The following is a 22,290-nucleotide window of genomic DNA, read 5'->3' on the forward strand; positions in this document are numbered from 1 at the left end:
GTACTGTCTGATGCAATTAGATTAGAGAAATATAGTCTGCCCCCTGAATCCACAGGTTCCTTATCAGCAGATTCAACTAACTGCGGATTGAAAATATTTGGGGAAAAAACTTCCAGAATTTCCAAAAAACAGAACTTGAATTTGCCACTCACCAGCAACTATTTACATAGCACTTACATTTTATTAGTTTTTTTCAGTAATCTAGAATTGATTTAAAGTATGTGGGAGAATGTGCGTAAGTTATATGCAAATACTACGCCATTTTATAAAAGGGCCTTGAGAATCCTCAGATTTTGGTATCCAGTGGGGGTCCTGGAACCAATCCCTTGTGGATACCAAGGGACGACTGTACATGGGAGGCATATTACTGAAAAGGAGCATTGTTTTTACCTGGAAGTTAAGAAAATCAAATGAAAATTTTTAGAAACAAAAGACTAATCAGGTGACTGGTTACAAAAAGAAGCTTGGAGGTCATCTGTCCTAACAAACAAGTAAAAAGCCAAAAAGTTGAAATTCAGCTCTTAGATCCATCAGAGAATTGAGATCACAGGACAAATGGCTGTCTCCCAAATTGGAGAGACAGGCAGAGCAGAAACCCGTCAGCAGAAACTGTCTCTGGAACCAGTAAGGGGCAGGACAACTTAAACTGTAATTGATGAATTGCTGGCGGGTCAGCGTGGACAAGTCTGAGAGTTAAATGCTCAAGGGGGTCCCAGTCTTAGGGGGGCCTTCATAGTTTTGTGAGTTTTACCTATAGGAGCCCTACCAGGTTCTCACAGTGAAGACTGAGAAAAATCTCTTTTGCTTCTGGCAGAGGGAGGGGAAAAGCAGCTATTTTGAAAATGTCGAGAACATTCTGTTCTTCTTAACAAGGCCTGCCCTCAAAAGAAACTATTTTACTAGCCCAGCCTACCGGCTTTGTGAGAGCCTAACTGACCTGGGGGAAGGGAAATACCCAATTCCAGCCTCATCTAACCTTCCGCATGGGAGAAGAGAAATACAGACTTCAGCACCCTCTAGCCAACCTGTCCTGTCTGGGGGTGGGAGGGGCGGGGGGACAAAGAAGCACTTGTAAACATCACACTGCCGGGGCACAAGCTCATTAAAAGACAGAGGACTATGGGATTCAGTCATAGGACTATAGAACATTTCCCCTCCCACCTCCTCACCTCACTACGACATCATTAGGGGCCTGTTTATCTCAGCTCTTTTTACCTGGTGCATCATGTCCAACTTTCAGCAAAACATTACAAGGCATACTAAAAGCCAAAATTGATATGTAAAGATCAACAGCTTTCTATGATAAAAATACTTATAAATATCAGGAAGGGAAAGGTCCTATTTATAATAACAATTAAAAACATAAAATATCCAGGAATAAACTTAAGATACAGGAAGAAACTATATGAAGAAACTTTAAAACTCTGCTGAGTAATATAAAAGAATACTTAAATAAATGGAAAGTCATACCTTGTTTTTTGATAGAAAGGCTCAATATTGTTCAGATTTTAATTCTTGCTTATTCTGTAAATAATATGGTTAAGACTTGACAAGCTGATTCTCACATTTGTAATGACAAAAGTCTGGAAACAATAGAAATGCTTTTTGGTTAGGGGGATGGTTAAATAAATTATGTGTTTACAATTGAATACTATGTAGTATTTGGAAAGAAGAAATGGATGTTCATTTATGGATATGAAAATATGTTCAAGATAGGTTAAAAAATTCAGGAGAGAAGAGTGTGTTTAAGTTTCCATTTGCTGGGAATTGTTGGGGGAGGGCTAGAAGAAGCCGCGGATACATAATCAGGTGGTATTAATTAGAGGCAGGTGGAATGAAAACAAGGAGATATGTTTGGAGGCTGTTTGTACAATTCCAAGTAAAAATTGATAAAGGGCATGCACTAGGGTAATGACAATGCACAGTAAAGGACAGGTTTGAAAAAATATTTATGTGGACGTAATGTGTTTAAGCTGCCTGAGTATTGCAGATTGGGGGAGAGAGGAGTCAAAGATGATGACTCCAGGTTTCAAACCTGGTGACAATTTATGGCTTCACTTCTTTTCTATCGGACTGCCCCTCCTTTGTGTACTTGCTGTTCCTCTCTCCTCAGCTAACCAAGGTGACCCTAATATGTCCTTCATCCCTTGCTCACCCCCAAACTCCCTACTCCTGTCTTCCTTATGCTCTTTTTTTCTCATAACTTCAGCTATCGTCACTTTATGGATGGCTCCCATATCTTTACCTCTGGTTGTGATCTCTTTCTCAGCCTCTGATCCATCGTATCACTTGCTTGCTATACAGTTACAGTAGGATGCTATTATGTCATGGTCATAGTCTTAGTTCAGTCATTCATCTGTTCAAGTTCAGCTGCTGTTGTGAGGTATATGTCACCTTGGAAAAGTTGCTTAACTTCTATAAGGGTCAATTACCCCATTTAGAAATGGGAATAAAAACACTACTTCTCTTTCAAGGTTATTATGAGCAGTAAATGAATAATGATCTTCTAAAAGCAGTGCATTAACCAGGTCAGGTCATGATGATATCTTCTGTGGATGAGGTAAAATGAAAGTAATGAGATAATATTTTATCTATCTACCTGTCTACTTCTGTTTTGTTTTTGGCAGAAATTGATATAAGCCATCCTTTACTGGGAAGAAGTGTTCTTTATCACAGGATTATATCATTCTAACTTCTTGGTTTTAAAAGTCTCCTTTCTCTTATGAAATGATATTGGTCATAGATGGTAGTTTGTGTTGTTTTTTTTTAATTTTTAAAATTTATTTATTTATTTTTGTCTGCGTTGGGTCGTCGTTGCTGTGCACGGGCTTTCTCTATTTGCGGTGCACGGGCTTCCCATTGTGGTGGCTTCTCTTGTTGCGGAGCACGGGCTCTAGGTGCACGGGCTTCAGTAGTTGTGGCACGTGGGCTCAGTAGTTGTGGCTCGCGGGCTCTAGAGTGCAGGCTCAGTAGTTGTGGCGCACGGGCTTAGTTGCTCTGCGGCATGTGGGAACTTCCCAGACCAGGGCTCGAACCCGTGTCCCCTGCATTGGCAGGCAGATTCTTAACCACTGTGCCACCAGGGAAGTCCCAATGGTAGTTGTTTTTGTGGTTATTTTAATGTTCTAAGTTATTTTTTTTTTTAAAGTTGCAGCCCTATGTTATTCCCCTCTTCAACCTCCACAGTTTCTCCTATTTACATATTAGTGTGGTGCATTTGTTATAATTGATGAACCAATATTGACACATAATAATACTAATTAAAATCCATAGTTTACATTAGGGTTCAGTCTTTGTGTGGTACATTCTATGGGTTTTGACAAATGTATAATGACATGTTTCCACCATTACTGTATCATACAAAGTAGTTTCACTACCCTAAAAGCACTCTTTACTCCACCTATTTGTCCCTCCCCCTTCTCCCTGAACCCCTGACTACCACTGATCTTTTTACTGTCTCCATAGTTTTGCTTTTCCAGAATGTCATATAGTTGGAATCATCTAATACATAGCCGGATTGGCTTCTTTTACTTAGCAGTATGCCTTTGAGATTCCTCCATATCTTTTTGTGGCTTGATAGCTCATTTCTTCTTATCACTAAATAATATTCCTTTGTATTGATGTACCACAGTTTGTTTATCCATTCACTCACTGAAGGACTTTTCTGTTGCTTCCAAGTTTTGGCAGTTATGAACACCTTGCATTTTAAGATTTAAACTTGAAAATTTTTCTTGATATTAGGTGTGTTCATTCCTAGGGCTGCTGTAACAGAATACACAAACTGGGTGGCTTAAAACAACAAAAATTTATTCTCTCACAGTTCTGGAGTATGTAATAAGAAATATATATATATATATAGGTCTTCATCCTTAAATCTTGGTCAGAGCTCCTAAAACTTTTGTCATTTTCTAAGTGATAAGAGCCATAGGAGCATCTTTTGTTATAATATTTAGTTTTTGTCTCTGGTTCCAGAGTGATAAAAGTAAAAGCATCTTTTGTTATTCATAACACACCCCTTTGGATCACACCTGAGTTTATATTAATGAATGACTTTTGGAAAGCCCCTAAGGATGGGGCCTGGTTGTCAGGAGAATCCACCTTTGATTAGGTTTGGAACTTTCAACCCCCTCCCATCTCTGGGGAGGGGAGAGAGGCTGGAGGTTTAGTTAATCACTGATGGCCAGTAATTCAATCAATCATGTCTAAGTAATGAGGCCGCCATAAAAATACCCTTACTGAAGGGGTTTAGAGAGCTTCCAGACTGGTGAACACTTTGAGGTTCTGGGAGAGTAATATGCCCAGACAGGGCATGGAAATTCCACACAGCCTCATACCCCATTCCTTGCCCTATGTAGGTCTTCCATCTGGTTGTTTCTGAGTTCTGTCCTTCATAATAAACTGGCGAATGTAAGTAAGGTGTTTCCCTGAGTTTTGTGAACCATTTTAGCAAATTATTGAACCCAAGGAGGGGTTGTGGGAACCCCTGATTTATGAACGATTGGTCAGAAGTACAATTGGCAACCTGGGACTTGAGATTGGTGCTTGAAGTAGGGGGCAGTCTTGTGGGACTAAACCCTTACAATGTGAAGTCTGCACTAACTACGGGTGATAGTGTAGTAACTGAGTTATAGGACACCCCGCTGGTATCCGCTGAGAATTGGAGAATTACTTGGTGTGGAAAAAACCACACATCTGGTGTCAGAAGTGTTGAGAGTAGAGGATAGAAAAACAGTGATTTTTCTTTCTTTCTCATAATCTAAAATCAAGATGTTGAGAGGGTTGGTTACTTCTGAGGGTTCAGAGGAAGAATCTGTTCGATACCTCTTTTCTAGCTGCTGGGGAGGACCAACGATCCTTGGTGTTCCTCGGCTTGTAGATCCATCACTCCAATCTCTGCCTCCATCTTCACATGGCATTATCCCGGTATCTCTGTGTCTTCTAGGGATGTCTTCTTATGTAGACGACAGTCATATTGGACTAGGGGTCCACCCTATCCAGTATATCCTCATTTAACTAATTACATCTGCAGTGACCCTGTTTCCAAATAAGGTCATGTTCCAAGGTGCTGTCAGTTAGTACCTCAACCTATGTTTATTGAGGGGCACAGTTCAACCCATAGCATGAAGTGATGCTTTCCAGACTGTTCCTCTGTAGATACTCGCCCTTTTTTTGTTGTTGTTCAATCATTGATGGTGATGTAATATTATCCATATCTTACTAATTGTGGTTTCAGCTGAAAACCAGTGTCCTTGGCAGTGTTATAGAAAGAACGGGCTTCCTTGTGCTTGAATTTGGATGTGCTTTCAAATATGTAACCAGTAAGATCCATCCCAGACACCAGTCTGTGCCTCTTCAGATTTTGGTTTGTATGATTCATTTGCGTACTTCGTGGTTTGTCAGTGAAGTATAGAAATAGAATAAAGTGAAATTGATGTAAAATAATTTTCTTTAATAGAATTAGCCAATGAAGAGTAAGTTCATTATTTTTTTCTTCACAGTTCTAGTACATAAAGAAGCTGTGAGAGATAGTGTATAACTTCTACAGACTCATTTTTCCCTTTCAGGTGATTATAATTTAGTGTTTTGCAGATTTCAGAAAAATTCTTTCCTCTCTTTCTGTCATCTGACATTCCATGTGAAAACTGACCCATAAACTTGCCAACTTCCAGATCATCATTATAGACAAGGTTTCTGAATTTCCTTTATAGTAATTTCCTGATCAGAGAGAAGGAGAGAAAGGGAGGTAGGTTAGAGTCGCATGGAAAGTTACTGAGCACTTTGAAAATAGTTTGATAAAGAGGGCATGGAAGAAAATGGGGGGAAAAAAACATGGTTGGGAGAGAGCAAAACTGAATTATGTTTTAGGAATAAAAAATTATACATTTCAATCTGTGTGTTTTTTTCCACCAGTAAGATTTTAATGTGATCAATACACTTTTCTTGATAGTTAAGAAAAGGATTAAATATTGTATTAAGTGCTAGTAAAGAGCAGGTTTTATATAATCTTATCTATTGATATAGCCAGAGCTCTTGAGGCAGGCCAGCATCTAATACATCTGATAGGAAACAGAATGGATAGCCACTCAGTAACATGACTTTGGTCCAGTATGAGAAAGTGTTTTATGTATTCCAGGGGGTTTCTTCTGGGGGGAATTTCTCTCTTCCTCTCATATCTGAGGGTTATATAACTTTTTCTCTGCTGAAGACAGTTCCATGTGAATGCTGACAAACCTAATGAATCAGTCTGGCTTTGCTGTCTTAGTTTCTCTACTCTCATTTTAGGAAGGTAGGACCCTGGTGTTTTTGAGTTGACCTCTTGTTTTGAACTTAACTCCTTTCTTTGTTTAATCTGCATTTCTTTTTTCATTACTGACATATCTGAAATGCAGTTCTCGTCAAGTAAAAAGCATCCTGTATTACTCAATAATTGCTTGTATTTTTTTTGTAAACCTAGGGTCAAATTTGATCACTTCTTCCAACAAGCTATTTCATATGCATCTTTATTTCTCCTACCACAGACTAATCCAGGATTCTGATATTTCTGTCCTAGATTATTATCCTTTCATCTTTATCATATACAGTTTTGTGCACCTTTATGACCATGCCATTTACCTCTATCAGAGATCTGCAGTGGTTTTCCTTAACATGACTGGTCAAGTTTAAAATCCTTACTCTCCCCACTCCCCCCATATTTTATTTTATTTTATTTTATTTTATTTATTTTTTTTAACATCTTTATTGGAGTATAATTGCTTTACAATGGTGTGTTAGTTTCTGCTTTATAACAAAGTGAATCAGGTATACATATACATATGTTCCCAAATCTCTTCCCTTTTGCGTCTCCCTCCCTCCCACCCTCCCTATCCCACCCCTCTAGGTGGTCACAAAGCACCGAGCTGATCTCCCTGTGCTATGTGGCTGCTTCCCAATAGCTATATATTTTACGTTTGGTAGTGTATATATGTCCATGCCACTCTCTCACTTTGTCACAGCTTACCCTTCCCCCTCCCCATATCCTCAAGTCCATTCTCTAGTAGGTCTGTGTCTTTATTCCCGTCTTGCCCCTAGGTTCTTCATGACCTTTTTTTCCCTTAGATTCCATATATATGTGTTAACATACAGTATTTCTTTTTTTCTTTCTGACTTACTTCACTCTGTATGACAGACTCTAGGTCCATCCACCTCACTACAAATAACTCAATTTCGTTTCTTTTTATGGCTGAGTAATATTCCATTGTATATATGTGCCACATCTTCTTTATCCATTCATCTGTTGATGGACACTTAGGTTGCTTCCATGTCCTGGCTATTGTAAATAGAGCTGCAACCCCCATATTTTATTATAAAAATTTCCAGACACACTATTGAGTTGTATCAGTTCTCTATATATTCAATATTAACCCCTTATCAGATATATGATTTGCAAATATTTTCTCCCATTTGGTAGGTTGCCTTTTTTTGTTGTTGATGGTTTCCTTTGTTGTGCAGAAGCTTTTTAGTTCGATATAGTCCCACTTGTTTATTTTTGCTTTTTTTGCCTTTGCTTTTGGTGTCAAATCCAAAATATCATTGCCAAGACTGATGTCAAGGAGCTTATCCTTTATATTTTCTTCTAGGATTTTATGCTTTCAGGTCTTACATTCAAGTCTTTAATTCCTTTTGAATTGATTCTTGTGTATGGTGTAAGATAGGAGTCTATTTTCACTCTTTTGCATTTGGCTGTCCAGTTTTCCCAGCACTATTTGTTAAAGAGACTGTCCTTTCCCCATTGTATATTCTTGGCAGTTTTGTTGTAAATTAATTGACTGTAGATGAGTGGTTTTATTTCTGTGCTCTCTATTCTGTTCCGTTGATCTATGTGTATTTTTTTATGCCAATACCATACTGTTTGACTACTATAGCTTTGTAATATAGTTTGAAATCAGGAAGTATGCCTCCAGCTGTGTTCTTTCTCAAGATTTCTTTGGCTATTCAAGATCTTTTGTGGTTTCATACAAATTTTAGGATTTTTTTTTGTATTTCTGTTGAAAAATGCCAGTGGAAATTTGATAGGGATTGCTTTGAACTTTTTATGTTTTTAGTGTTAAAATTTACCTCTTTTTATATTGTGTATTCATGAAGAAACTATACTGGCTCTAGTTATTTTTAATAGTCTTTTCCTTTAAACTATATAATGTTTAAAGTTAAGTGGTTAACACACCATCCTATTACAGAATTAGAATTTTCTGAACCTCACTGTATATTTACCTTTATCAGTGAATTGTATATTTTCATGTTACTATTAGTGTTTTTTCATTTCAGCTTGAAGAATTCCTTTCAGCATTTTTTGTAAAGTAGATCTAGTGGTGATGATTTTATATGGCTGATCTAGCTTTTATTCATCTGGGAATGTCTTCATTTCTGAAGGATACCTTTGTTGGATAGAGTATTCTTAGCTGGCAATTTTTTCCTTTCAGCACTTTGAATATATCATTCATTCCACTCTCTCCTGGCCTGAAAGGTTTCTGCTCAGAAATCTGCTGGTAGCCTAGTGGGGGTTCCTTTGTAGTTTACAATCTTTATCTTACTGCTCTTAGGATTTTCTCTTTGTCTTTGATTTTTGACAGTTTGAGTATAATGTGTCTTGGAGAAAATAATTTTGAATTGAAACAGTGGGGGACCTATTAGCTTTATGAACTTGGATGTCCAACCTTCTCCCCAGGTTTGGGAAGTTTTCAGCCATTATTTTTTTTAATAAGCTTTATTCCCCCTTTCTTTTCTCTTCTCCTTCTGGAACTCCAATGATTCTGCTATTGATTCTTTTGATAGTGTTCCATAGATCATGTAGACCCTCTTTATTCTTTTTCATTCTTTCTTCTTTGTTCTCCTCTGACTGGGTTATTTCAAAGTTCCTATCCTCTAACTCATGGATTCTATTTTCTGACTCTTCTGTTCTGCTGTTGATGCTTTCTCTTGCATTCTTCATTTCATTCATTGAATTCTTCAGCTCCAGAATTCATGTTTGGTTCTTTTAATGATTTCTATCTCTGTTTATTTCTCATTTTGATCATGTATTGTTTTCCAGATTTTGTTAAATTGTCTCTTTATTTTCTTGTAGATCATTGAGTTTCCTCAAGATGGCTATTTCGAATTCTTTATTGGATAAATCACAGATCTCTGTGTCTTTGCCTTCAGTTACTGGGGGGATAATTATGATCTTTTGGTAATGTCACAGTTCCTTTATTCTTCATGTTCCTTGCAGTTTTTTTTTTTTTTTTTAAAGAAATTCACGTTCTTTTTATTTATTTATTTATTTATTTTATTTTATGACTGTGTTGAGTCTTCGTTTCTGTGCGAGGGCTTTCTCCAGTTGCGGCAAGTGGGGACCACTCTTCATCGCGGTGCGCGGGCCTCTCACCATCGCGGCCTCTCTTGTTGCGGAGCACAGGCTCCAGACGCGCAGGCTCAGTAATTGAGGCTCACGGGCCCAGTTGCTCCGTGGCATGTGGGATCTTCCCAGACCAGGGCTCGAACCCGTGTCCCCTGCATTGGCAGGCAGATTCTCAACCACTGCGCCACCAGGGAAGCCCCCTTGTAGTTTTACATTGCTGTTTTGGCATTTGAAGTAAGTTGCTTCCTCCAATCTTTACTAGCTGAGAGATACTTTTTGTTGATCCTACTTGTGTTCTGGGGCTTTCTGTGACCTTGTATGGGTACATCAGCTCCACACTTCTTGCTCCCTCTGGTGGCAGAATTGTTAAGCTTGTATGTCTTCTCTAAATCTTACTGTGACCCAGGCTGGCTGTTGGTTAACCTCTCTTTCATTTTCCAGAGGGTGGTGCTACAGCTCAAGATTGTGGTTTCTCCCTTGCCCACAGACCCTGGCTTGTTTTCTGTGTACACTCCCTGTCTACCTGAGCTTACTCTCACTGTTGTTGCCCTTGGAAATGTGAACAAGGAGCTGGCTGCAGAGTGGGGAGGCTCTGGATGTGGCATTTGGGGCATTGGGAGTTCTGGTGGGTCAGATTAGGGGATCTTTGGATGAAGTTTTTCCAGTGACTCATGGTGGCCTTCCTCCTGGAGTCTAGAATGCAGAGAACCACATCCATTTAATGCCCTCTGGTATTCTTACCTACCTCTTTCCTGAACTCCTCCCTTCCCCCAGTCACGGAGCTCTTGCTTTAATAATGCTCTGAGGCTGTGGGAGAGAGGTGGGTTTCTTTAGCAGTGTCCCCACAACTGGGAAAGCTGTGTGCTCACTCACTGTTTTCCCTTTTCCCCAGAGGAATTCCAAACCTTTTTCTCCAGGCTGTGCCACCTTGGGGGGAGGGGTGATACTGGCAAAGGTCCTCTTACTCTAATGGGTCCAGGCTTGTTATTTTTTTGTTGTTGTTCCAACTGGAGTGCTGGAACTTCTTTAGAAACCTGAACTTCCATAAAGGCTTTCTCATCTGTGGGTATTTGCTCAAGTCATTGTTTTCCAGGTACTGCAGTTAAGAGGGGTTGGAGTCAGTTCACAGGCTCCTGCTGGCTCCACAGCCTGTATCAGGTTAGGTCTGCTTTTTACATGATGCAGTGGTGGGGGAGATTCCTTCTAGGTCCCTCGGCATATGGTGCTGGATTCCATAGCTCCCATGGGGACACTTTTGTTCATGGATAGATACAAAATTTTAGATGTTAAAGGACAATGAAAATGAGGGATGCCTTATGCTACCATGAAGCTAGCATCACTTCTCTTGCTGCTTTCTTTAGAATAGTAAGATGCTTGCTATTCTGTAGCTAAGTCTAGAAGTTAGTAGGTCAAGAGTTAGAGAGATATATGGTTCCCTTTATGACATGCTGTCTCAAATATTAATCCCTGTGTATTTTAGAGCAGAGGAATAAAGCACCATGTGAATAAGCCATTGTGAGAAAAGACAGTGCAAATTTATGTTGATGCTTCTGTTAAGTGAATAATAAGTATTTCTTATATTTTAATAGCATCTTGCAAATCCCTTTATGATGCAGCTATCTCATTTCATATTCACAAACCTGTAAGGTGGATATTAATATTACCGTAATAATATAAATGATGAAACTAAGACTCAGAGAGGTTAGTATGGTGGCTACTGCCACCAAATGGGTTTTCTTTTGTTTGTTTTTTTTTTTTGGCTGGAAGGCAGTTAGGATATAAAAAACTTGTCTTCACTGGGTACCACAAATTTCTTACATTTAAGTTTTAATTTTCATTCCCCTTTTTCACCTTAATTACTGCCTTGGGTAGTTTTTTTCTTTTTTCAAAAGCAGGACATGTGGGTTACATTTTTGTTGACTTGGCATATCTGAGAATGACTTCCATATTAGAGAGGTCACAGCATTTTCCTTCAAGAATCTGATAACATTTTCTTATTGTCTTCTAGAATATGGCTTTACAGAGAAATTTGAAGGTAGCCTGATTTTGCTTTTGTATGTAAATTCTCTCTTTCTAAACATTTTTGTCTATATTTTCATAGTTTGTCTTTTAATTACAGTTCAAAAATTTTTGCTGAGTTACACCCATATATGTCTGTTCACTGATTTTTATGTGGAACATTATAAATTATTTTGATCAGCAAACTTAGAAAATCTTTACTCATTTCAAAGGCATGTTCTTCAATTACATATTGGATTGTTGCTTCTATGCTGTTTTAATTTTTTCCTTTAGGGAATAGAATTCTTTTATTGGTTATCATCTTCTCTCATGATTTTTATGTCTGTTCTTTTCTACAAATTGTTAGAGGATTTTTCACGTTTGCCCTGTACATAAATGCTGTCTTCTGAATAATGCATTCAGTTCTTTATTAACTCCAGCACAGATTTTATTTCTGCTGTTACATTTAAATTTTTTTGTAGTAATTCCTTATTTTACCCACTTCTCTTAGTTGCAGTCTCTCCTTTCTATTCCTGTTTCCCAGGGGATAGGCTGGTTTCCTTTTGGGTACGCCATATAGTTTTTACATTGTTTCTACTAATGCTTATAGGAATATTTTCAGAGAACTGCTCTTTTTTTGAGCTTCAGGCTGATACTACCTTTTTCTTGTCAAACAATCTTGTTTTTAGGCCCTATTTTTTTTTTTCTCTTCTGTTTCATTAAGGATAGATTGGTTCAGAATCAGTGTTTGCCAGTAAACAAAGGGTCTGGATTGCCCTTGGCCCTGCTTTGTGTACTTGTTTGAGTTCCTTTTTGTATCTTGAGCTCTAAAGTGAGTTGTTCATGTGTAACCTCCAGTGTGTGCCTATTATTAAAAGTCTGTCATCTGGTGCAGATTTACCAAACAAAGCTGTCTATCTTGCTTCTCTTCATTGTCTTGCTCTCTGACCTTCTAGTCCAAGAGTGTAAGAGAGCCTATGATTCTCAACATGCACTACTTGCATGCGTTTCCCTGTGTCTTTTCTCACTTTGCAAAGCTTTACTTATGAAGATTGTACCTCGTCATACACCTGTGCCTCTGCCAGAACTGCCTTTCTCTCCACACCTGTCTACAACACACATATTTTCTGGGGTTTGCAGCTTCCTTCTGAGTATAGAAATATAGAAAGAGAGGAAATCATGGGGAACAACACTATAGCAACTATAAGAAGGTATACCTGTGCAATAGAGAACTAGTGCCCAGCTTTGGAAGTGACATAATCTTTGTATTTCCAAATCAAGTGGTAGACAGTGGGCAAAGGATAAAGCAGATTCCCTTTATGTGATCTTTCACATGTGTAGCCTTGTTTGGTTTTTTCAGTATACTGTGTGTTAGTTATTATTCATATCTTTTGATCTAATTGTTTTCATAATTAGTAGAAATTCTTACCAGATTCTGGCAGTCTTGTTAGTCTAAATTTTTACTATTATTATTAATTTTACTATTATTATTTCTATAAATAGAAAATACTTATTAAGTATATATTTTGTGTCAACACTGATATAAATGCTTTAAGTGTATTAACTCATTTAAGTTATAACAGCCCTTTTGTGGCATACTGTAATTATCACCATTTTATAGGTGGAAAAAATGAGGCATAAAGAAGTTGAACACTTGTCTAAGAGTACTTAGCTAACATGTAGCACAGTCAGGATTTGAAGCCAGGAAGTCTATATATTTGCATAGTGCAAGTTTTTATCCTGTTTTTCTGCGTCTTCATGGGCCCGCCCTTTCTCCTTCATTCCCTACTTCTCTCTCTTCCTTTTTTCTTAAGTTTCTTTTATGACTACATAAAACACTATATCAGGAACTGGCAATGAGATACCATTCAAAAATATGACCTTTTTTGAGTTTTAGAATGTGGAATATTAAAAAAGTATGTATGTGTGTATATATTTCAGTTCTTTAGGTATTGCACTAAGGTGACTTTCTGAAATAAATTTTTAAATTTTCAAAAGTATGAATTTGTTTAGATTGCAAATTTATTGAACAGAAGTAATTTGTTCTTTGTAGTTCTTCCTTTATTGGCCTTAGGTGAGCATTGGGCTGTGGAAGTAATGTCTAACCCTTTTGTGTAATCCTCCCTAAGCACCTAACTTAAACTAGGGAATGACTTGACTATCAGTAAGAATTAGATTCATTGGATTAGTGCTGCCAATATGGGCACCACTAGATAGATGGCTATTGAACACTGGAAATGCGGCTGGTCTGGTTGAGATGTGCTAGAAGTATAAAACATACTCTGGATTTTGAAGGCTTAGTATGAATAAAAGAATATAAAATATCTCATTAATACTTAAAAATATTACGTGTTGAAATGACAATAGTTTTGACTTACTAGATTAAATAAAATATATTTTTAAAATCAATTTTTGCTGTTTTTTCTTTTTCTAATGTGACTACAAGACAATTAAAAATTACATATGTGCCTCGTGTTATATTTTTATTGGGAATTCAAAATTGTATAAGGTATGGTACCTCTTCTCTAGGGGTCTAGTATGGAAGAAAACAGACAGGCAATTAGAGAGGTGTAGTAAGTGCCAGATAGGAGCTCACGCATGGCAGACATCTAGCTCAGTTTTGACGGCCTGCAGAAGGTGACCTTTAAGGCAGTGGTAATACCTTGTTTTTTCTCCCTTTTACCTTCTTTTGAGGACTCTAAGTCTACTTTTTGGATGGAAGGAAATAAGTCAAAAGCTATTTAAAAAAAAATTGAGAATCTTTTTTCTAGTAGTATTGGTTCTTAGTCTAATGAAACAAATTGAGTTGGAAGTAGAAGGCCTGAGTCTGCTCACAGAGACCACTGCTCGGCCCTCCCCAGGCAGGCTAGGACAACCAAATGGATGGTAGTGCCTCTTGCTAAGTATGGAACACAGTTCAATTTTAAATCTGTTGAGTTCAGAGTGTCTGTGGGAAATCTAGATGGAGAGGAACATTTAAGCAGTCGGATGTATGGAACTAGAGTCCAAGAAAAATCTCGGCTGACAATGTAGATTGAAGTTAGGTAATGTCATAGATAAGGTATGAAATCAACAGGAAGTGAGTAAAGTGAGAAATGGACAGACCTTGAAGAAATAGGGAGGGTTGAGAAAAGGGCATATAAAGGTCATTGAAAAAGAATGGCCAGAGAAGGAAGAGTTTAGCCAGGAGAGTGTACTTTCAAGAAGCAGGCAAGTGCAGATAGTATCACATGTAGCTAGGAGATAGAAATAAAGACTGAGAAATACCTATTGTCTTTAACAATGAGGAGGTTATTGGGGAGAAAACAGGTTCCCTGGAAGGGGTTGGGTTAGGTGGCAAAGCCAGATTGCAGAAGGTTGAGGAATTAATGGGAGGTAAAGAACTGGCGACAGTGAAGGTTATTGTTTGGCAGTGAAAGAGGTGAAAGGGGAGGCATTTGGCAGTTAGCGGGATGTATTTAGCATATGACAATTGCGATATTTAGCATATTACAATTGTGATATTTAGCATATGACAATTGGGATATTTAGCATATGACAATTGCGCACGCGTGTGCCTGCGTGCATGCGTGTATGTGTGTGGTCTCTGGGTTGTAAATCCATTAGAACCATGATTCTGTACCTTTACATTCTTGGAATCCAGTGTAACATCCTTCATAAGGTAACTACTCAATAAATGTTGATCTTGATTTTAATTTATTAAATATCTCTTTTTCAGTAAGATTCTTTATCAACATCATTTCCAAATTCTCTAAACATTAAATCTACATAAGAGTTGGATTTCATCCAAGTCTAAATGCACTAAGGCATTTGAGCATGGCTTAAGGGAAAGAAAATGGGCTTCCTAGTCCACCAAAACTATAATTCACATCTAGGCTCTGACACTTTTTAGCTATAGGATCTTGAACAAGTTAATTCTGGCCTCTTTTTCCTCATCTAAGAAATGAGGATGATAATACCTACCCTTATAGGGCTGTTGTCGGAGTCAGTGAGAAAACGTAGTGTTTTGTGTGGTACCTTATACAAAGTAGGCACTCAGTACATGTTTTGTAGAAAAACAGCAACTTCACATGTTACACATGCCAGCATTATAGTCTTTATAATTTGATTTAAAGCAGTATATGTGATATAGTATTATAACTTTAAATAAGACCAAGCATACACAGTTGAAATTTGAGTAAAAAATTAGCCTTTGAATAAAAAAATGTTTCTTTTCTTGCTCTCTCCTCCCCTTTCCAATCCAGGTCCTGAGGGAGTCTAACAAATTAGCAGAAATGGAAGAACCACCCTTACTTCCAGGAGAAAATATTAAAGACATGGGTCTGTAATGGTATTTTTTGTCGAATTTCCTCCTCCTTTGTGACTGTACAGACTATTCAGTACTCTCAGTGTACAGAGAACAGGCTCACTGCCTAGACACCTCCTGTTTGGTGTACTCATGACTGCCAGCCTTCCCAGCATCCAGTGTGTTCTGTAAGCTTAAGTCTAGACCTGTTGGTTGTGTTTGGATTTGGACTACTGGGAAACATGCAAGTTGAATGATATTCTGCTGCTTTTCTGGTTTGCTTTACTTTCACTGAAAGTAGGTGACTTATTTTAAAAACTGTTGCTGAATTTCGTGAAAGTAAATTTCATTATTTTTGAATTACTGCAGTAAGATAGTGGGTTGCATAGATAAAAAATTGAATTGTTACTTTGTACAAGTAATTTTTCTTAAAGCACATTCTCTCTTTTTGCTTCTTTATTTTTTCCTACTCTGAATAAATTTGTCAGTTTTGGATAAATATATTTCATCGCCATTGCAAAGCAAGCCGTTTACATATAGGTGCCTTTCTTTGTCCAGCCTAAATAACTAAGCATTAACTTATTGTATGGACTGGAAACTGGAAACACACTTTTAAGGTATTTTTTTGTCCTCATGCTTTTACTTTGTTTCATTTGCGTGGTGATCTACAAAATACCCATAGCTTTTTTTATTTTTAAGATATTTATTTATTTATTGAAGTATAGTTGACTTACAGTATTAGTTTCAGGTGTACAACATAGTAATTTGATATTTGTATAGATTACACATCATGCAAAGTTGTTATAAAATATTGACTATATTCCCTGTGCTGCACATTACATCCTTGTAAATTATTTATTTTACAATTGGTAGTTTATACTTCTTAATCCCCTTTACCTATTTTGCCCCTTTCCCCACCCCTCTACCCTCTAATAACCACTAGTTTGTTCTCTGTATCTGTGAGTCTGTTTCTGTTTTGTTACATATGTTCCTTTGTTTTTTTAATTCCATGTATACATAAATAGTATGGTGTTTGTCTTTCTCTGTCTGACTTATTTCATTAAATATAATACCCTCCAGGTCTATTCATGTTTTTGGAGATGGCAAGATTTTATTCTTTTCTAGGTGTCCATTTACAGAGGAATGGATAAAGAAGGTGAGGTATATATAGAACTACCATATGACCCAGCAGTTCCACTCCTGGGTATATATCCAAAAAAAAAAAAAACCCCAAAACACTGATTCAGAAAGATACATGCACCCCAGTGTTCATAGCAGCATTATTTACAGTTTCCAAGATATGGAAGCAACCTAAGTGTTTGCCAATAGATGAATGGATAAAGAAGATGTGGGGTGTGTGTGTGTGTGTGTATAAAATGGAATATTACTCAGCCATAAAAAGGTGAAATTTTGCCATTTGCAACAACATGGATGGACTTGGAGGTCATTATGCTAGGTGAAATAAGTCAAAGAAAGACAAATACTGTATGATATCTCTTATATGTAGAATCTAAAAAGTACAACAGACTAGTGAATATAACAAAAAAGAAGCAGACTCATAGATATAGAGAACAAACTAGTGGTCACAGGTGGGGAGAGGGAAGGGGGGAGGGGCAATATAGGGGTAGGAGATTAAGAAGTACAAACTATTAGGCATAAAATAAGCTACAAGGATATATTGTACAACACAGGGAATATAGCCAGTATTTTAGAACAACTATAATGGAATAAAACCTTTAAAAATTGTGAATCGCCGTGTGTACACCTATAGCTTACATAATATTGTACAGAAACTGTACTTCAATTAAAAAAAAAGAAAAGAAAAAATTGTATGCTTGTGTTCGTAAAAGAACTCTGTAAAGAAATAACGTAAGATGATTGAAAAAAAGTTGTGGTATGTTTATATATTTATATATATATACAGTGGAATATTATTCAGTCATTAAAAGAAAATACTCATAGCTTTTGAGAAATAAAGTAATATATAGGAGAATACACTAGATGGTTTTTCAGTCAAAGTAAACACCACCTTTCATTTGATTATCAATCATAATTTTAAAAAGCACTTAATAAATGCCTAATTTCCCCTGGCCACATGTCATTTCCTTGTGTAAAAATAAGCAAGCCAAAGAGGACCTGTCCCCTAAATGTGTTGTTATTGCCTGCGGTACATTTAGTTCCTCACACTTAGCATTTCTCTCTTCTTACTTTTAACTCTTGATTGAATACCTCCACATTCCTTTTTTCCTCCCTACTCACCTCAGGTATCCTAAGCTTGTTCTGCTGAGTTACCTACTAAGTTAGGTGTTATGTATTATTACCACTGGATATCATATAATAACAGTAGTTATCACTATTAAGTGCTTACTGTCTCATTTAATCATCCTCACAGTGATCTTCTGAGGAAGATATTAATCCCATTGTGTAGATGGAGAAACTAAGGCATAGGGAGACTACCTAGCTAGTAAAGTTATAGCTAGCATTGAGACAATTTTTTTTCCCTCTTCTGAGCCTAAAGCATATGCTATTTCCGCTGTGATAAATGACCTTATAAAAGATTTTCAAGTTACCACTCAACCTCTTTTGTTGTCGTCTCCTCCTTTAGATAGCAACACTCCAGTTAGGACTTCATCCTTGGCTCATTTCCCTTTTCTCTCCTATTTGCTCTTTTTAGTTGATCATATCTAAATTAGTAGCTTTACCTACCATGTATTTACTGATGACTCCAAAATTTGTTACTTCTAGTGTGAACCTCTGTCTTAATACGTATAAAACAAATGCCTGTGTCTTAGACACATGCCCTTGGATATTCTGTAGATATCCCTTATGCTCAGCATCTCCAAAACTGTCATCACCTTTATGTCCAAATTTACTCCTTTTCTTTTATTCTTTCTGTCGGTTAATATTAACACTGGTTGTCCGTTCACTCAAGGCAGAAATCTGGGAGTCATCCTCAGCTGCTCTTTTTTTCTGAACTCTGACATTCAATCAGTTACCAGATCCAGAGGAGTAATCTCTAAAAATTTCTTGAATGATATCTTTTTCTCTCATTTTCATGAGCCCTTGGTATAATATTTATGTACATTGAATTTCAGGTGCCTATGAGAAACTTGTAGGAGTTTGGGAGAGAGAGCAGGCCTGGAAGTGCATATTTTGGAATCATCAGAATATGGATATTAGTTGAAAATGAAAGGAGGAAAATAACCCAGAGAATGTATGGAGTAAAAAGAGGGCCAAGAACATAGCTTTGGTAAATGGTAGAAGAGGAACCGGGGAGGGAAATTGAGAAGGAATGAAGAGAATGTGATATAATATAAATTAGAGAGATCCAGACTATATACTTACCTTGTCCAAATAGTTACTTTACTTTCTTACTTCTGTAATTTAGTTTAGGTTCTTCTCTGCATTGAGTGCTGTATCAACATCTCTACCCATTAAAAGGATGCCAGCCCCTGGGGCACAGCTCACATAGCTGTGTTCCTTGAACCTTCTCCGATCCCATAGCTTAATGGACTTTTCTTCTTTGTATTACTTAGAGTATGTTTTTGTGCCTCTCTTTCTGCACAGATTGCATGCTCTCATATATTACATTTATTTGTATATATTTTACATCCTTATAGATATGTATTCTCAAAGTCATTTTGGTCTGCCTCATGGAAACTATTACTGATTCTTTGTGAGCTCAGGGAAAATTTGAGAGGATTGGTAAATCTAAGCTCTTTTGGTAACCACTAGGCAGTATCAATATTGCGAAATTTAGAGGAATACCTAATATATTAAGTAAAATATTCTGATTCAAAGTCATCTGTATAGACTTGATTATTCTTCAAAAAATTAAATGTAATACAAAGGATAAGGCTGGTAACCTTGAGTGTATTACTTCATATAGAAAAGACATTCTTAGTTGGTCTAAAGTAAATCTGCAGTTTAGACGTTTTTTAAAAGTTAGAGTAGTGTTAGGAACATCAACAGAATGCTTTAACAGTAGCAGCAGGGTATTGTGGCCTGCGCACATCAGCAGTAGAGGTGGCCCCAGACGGCAATATTTCACCCTTTAACACAGGAGACAGGCTGTGCTACTTGAGTGGCTTAGCTTTGCGTGATGTGATGGAAGGAAATTTGAATTTGCAGTCATAGGAATTGCATTCAAGTCCTAATCTTAGCAGTTACTGGTTCTGAAACATTAGACAATTTGTTTTACTTTTCTGAGCCCTGGTATTCTCATCTAAAAATTGTAGGTAATTAGAGGTTTTATATTTAAAGGTTGTTTTGAAGGTTAAGGGAGGTACTCAGGTAAAAAGTACTTCATAAATTCTGAAGTGCTAGGCTGTCAGTGCTGGTTGTTACTATTGTCATTCGCTCTGGTTAAGATTCCTAATCACAGTCTCTCTTCTACGTGGTACAGACTCTACTGGGCATAAATTCTCTCTTCAGAGTGACTTAGCTGCCACCAGCCTGAGGAAAAAGGATAAAAGGGACAGAGCAAAGCCAAGCCTAATGATGATAATAGTAACATAGCTATAAACCCTTGTATTGGATTGGCCAAAAAGTTCGTTCGGCTGTAAGTAATTTTCATCAAGAACTTTATTGAATAACGTATTCATTAACCAAACGAACTTTTTGGCCAACCCAATATCTAGTAGAGTACTTTTAATTTTGGAAGCACTTTCATGTATATTATTTCATGATTTTAGAATAAAGGGGAAGTTGTAACAAAAACTTTGGGCTGGGACTAAGAGGGACATATCCTGTAGTAGAATATAGAATAATAAGACTGATTTTCTTGTGTGAGTGAAGAAAATTGGCTCTGGAAAAAATAAAGAAATGTTTTTAGTAACATTGAATAAAGCTTTCCCAGTTGAGATAAAAATTCATAAGGGCAAGAAAATGTCTGCAAGGCAAGTTTATGTATCTTTCTATAATGATTGGTTTATTTAATTTTAATAGCTTCCCTCTAAATGAAACATTGGAAATGCCTTGGAAACAATGATTCAAATAATTCATCTCATATTTGAACATTCCCAAGGGAGCTATTTTGAAGGTTAGAAATGTTTGTTAGAAGATCGGTCTCATTTCAGATTCCATACAAAGCGGTCAGTCCTTCAAAGTGAGGAATAGAAAGCAAAGTCAGGAAGTTGCAATACCTTATTAAACATATTTCATGTTCCTAAGTTTTCCCAGAGGCCCCTTGAAAGGTTCTTAGAAATTTTTTGCTCCTAATTGTGCCTTAGTTTCTTGGAACAATGAAGATGTTCCTTTATCTGCTGCTTTGCTACAATAATGACATAGCAGGGATTTATGAATATTTTAAGATACAAAAAACCTTTGTATTGGGCATATGAACTTTACCATATTAAATAGTATTTTGAGCTGGTGGTAGCTGAGTTACCCTGCTTAATTAACACGTTTTAAAAAGCGATAATACTGTATAGATTCATCATTTATCATTTAATTAAACAATGCTTGTGATTATTTCACTACAAAGTTTGACATCTGTTGCTCGGTCAGGAATATAATACCCTCTTACTGTACTGTTATTTTTTCTAAGAATCTATTTCATATATGTTTCATTTTCTGTACAGTATTTTCCGTATAAATATAATCAGGTCAGGAGTTTCTGTTACTATGTTTTAGGTATTGTATAGTTAGAGGAATGGTGACACACTAGACTGTGGCCGGAAGAAGACCAGCAGATTGGGGAGATGATCTAGGAACTATGATTAGATGATTGGTGACTGTGACTTGAGACATTTACTGTTGTTCCCACCTTTACCACTACTCTTCCACTCACTACTCCAACTGCCACACCTAGTCTGTCCATCAGGGAGAGTGGCCATCTTTGTTTCCTTGTGTCTGTCTCAGGGTAAAGGATGTCCCTCTGCTTCTTCAGTCCTTCCCATTTGTTCTACATTCCTTCCCCAGATTAGTGTGTGGTTAGAAGCTTGGATTTGGCATTTGAGGTCTCTTTGAATCACTGATTCTGTGATTTTTTTGATCATAATTTAGACTAGCAGTCAGAATTCTTTTAAATTTTGTTTGTGAAAAGATGATAGTGCAGTTTTTAATAGTGCACAATGTATAGTAAATTGTGGGCTCTTTTCCTTTTCAGCCAAAGATGTAACTTATATATGTCCATTCACTGGTGCTGTACGAGGAACTCTGACTGTTACGAATTACAGGTTATATTTCAAAAGCATGGAACGGGTAAGGCTTGTTGGATTAGATTTTTATATGTACATCTGTGTGTTGTTTGTTCATCTTTGGTCATTGTTAATTAAAGCATTTCTAGTTAATATTTTTCTCAGCTATAATTGTACAGTATCAGTTGCTCAGTTTTAACTTTTTTTTCCTTCCTTTAGGATCCCCCATTTGTTTTAGATGCTTCTCTTGGTGTTATAAGCAGAGTAGAAAAAATTGGTGGTGCTTCTAGTCGAGGTGAAAATTCTTACGGACTTGAAACTGTGTGCAAGGTAAATGTTGTAATATGTATGCAATTTTTTTTTTGTTTGAAAAGCTTTCTATTAAATAGATATTTTAGAAATTTCCAAAATATCAAATGGATTTCATGCTAGAAGAGTCATTCTAGTAGAAGAAAACAACATTTAGGAGTAATAAAAAGGTGATTGGTTGTGAATTA

At 37.0% G+C, this 22,290-nt stretch overlaps 1 protein-coding gene across 4 annotated transcripts in view; it reads left to right on the forward strand.

Moving 5' to 3' along the window:
• MTMR2 (myotubularin related protein 2) overlaps positions 1-22,290 on the forward strand; it is a 108,664-nt gene that overhangs the window by 47,573 nt on the left and 38,801 nt on the right. For all 4 annotated transcript variants that reach the window (XM_068555093.1, XM_068555094.1, XM_068555090.1 and 1 more), the window contains 3 exons: positions 15,613-15,688; positions 21,763-21,857; positions 22,013-22,123. In XM_068555093.1, coding sequence (XP_068411194.1) covers positions 15,613-15,688; positions 21,763-21,857; positions 22,013-22,123 — 282 coding nt within the window. The remainder of the gene's footprint in view (positions 1-15,612; positions 15,689-21,762; positions 21,858-22,012; positions 22,124-22,290) is intronic.

Source organism: Eschrichtius robustus, chromosome 11 (assembly GCF_028021215.1).
Source record: "Eschrichtius robustus isolate mEscRob2 chromosome 11, mEscRob2.pri, whole genome shotgun sequence".
NCBI lineage: Eukaryota > Metazoa > Chordata > Mammalia > Artiodactyla > Eschrichtiidae > Eschrichtius > Eschrichtius robustus.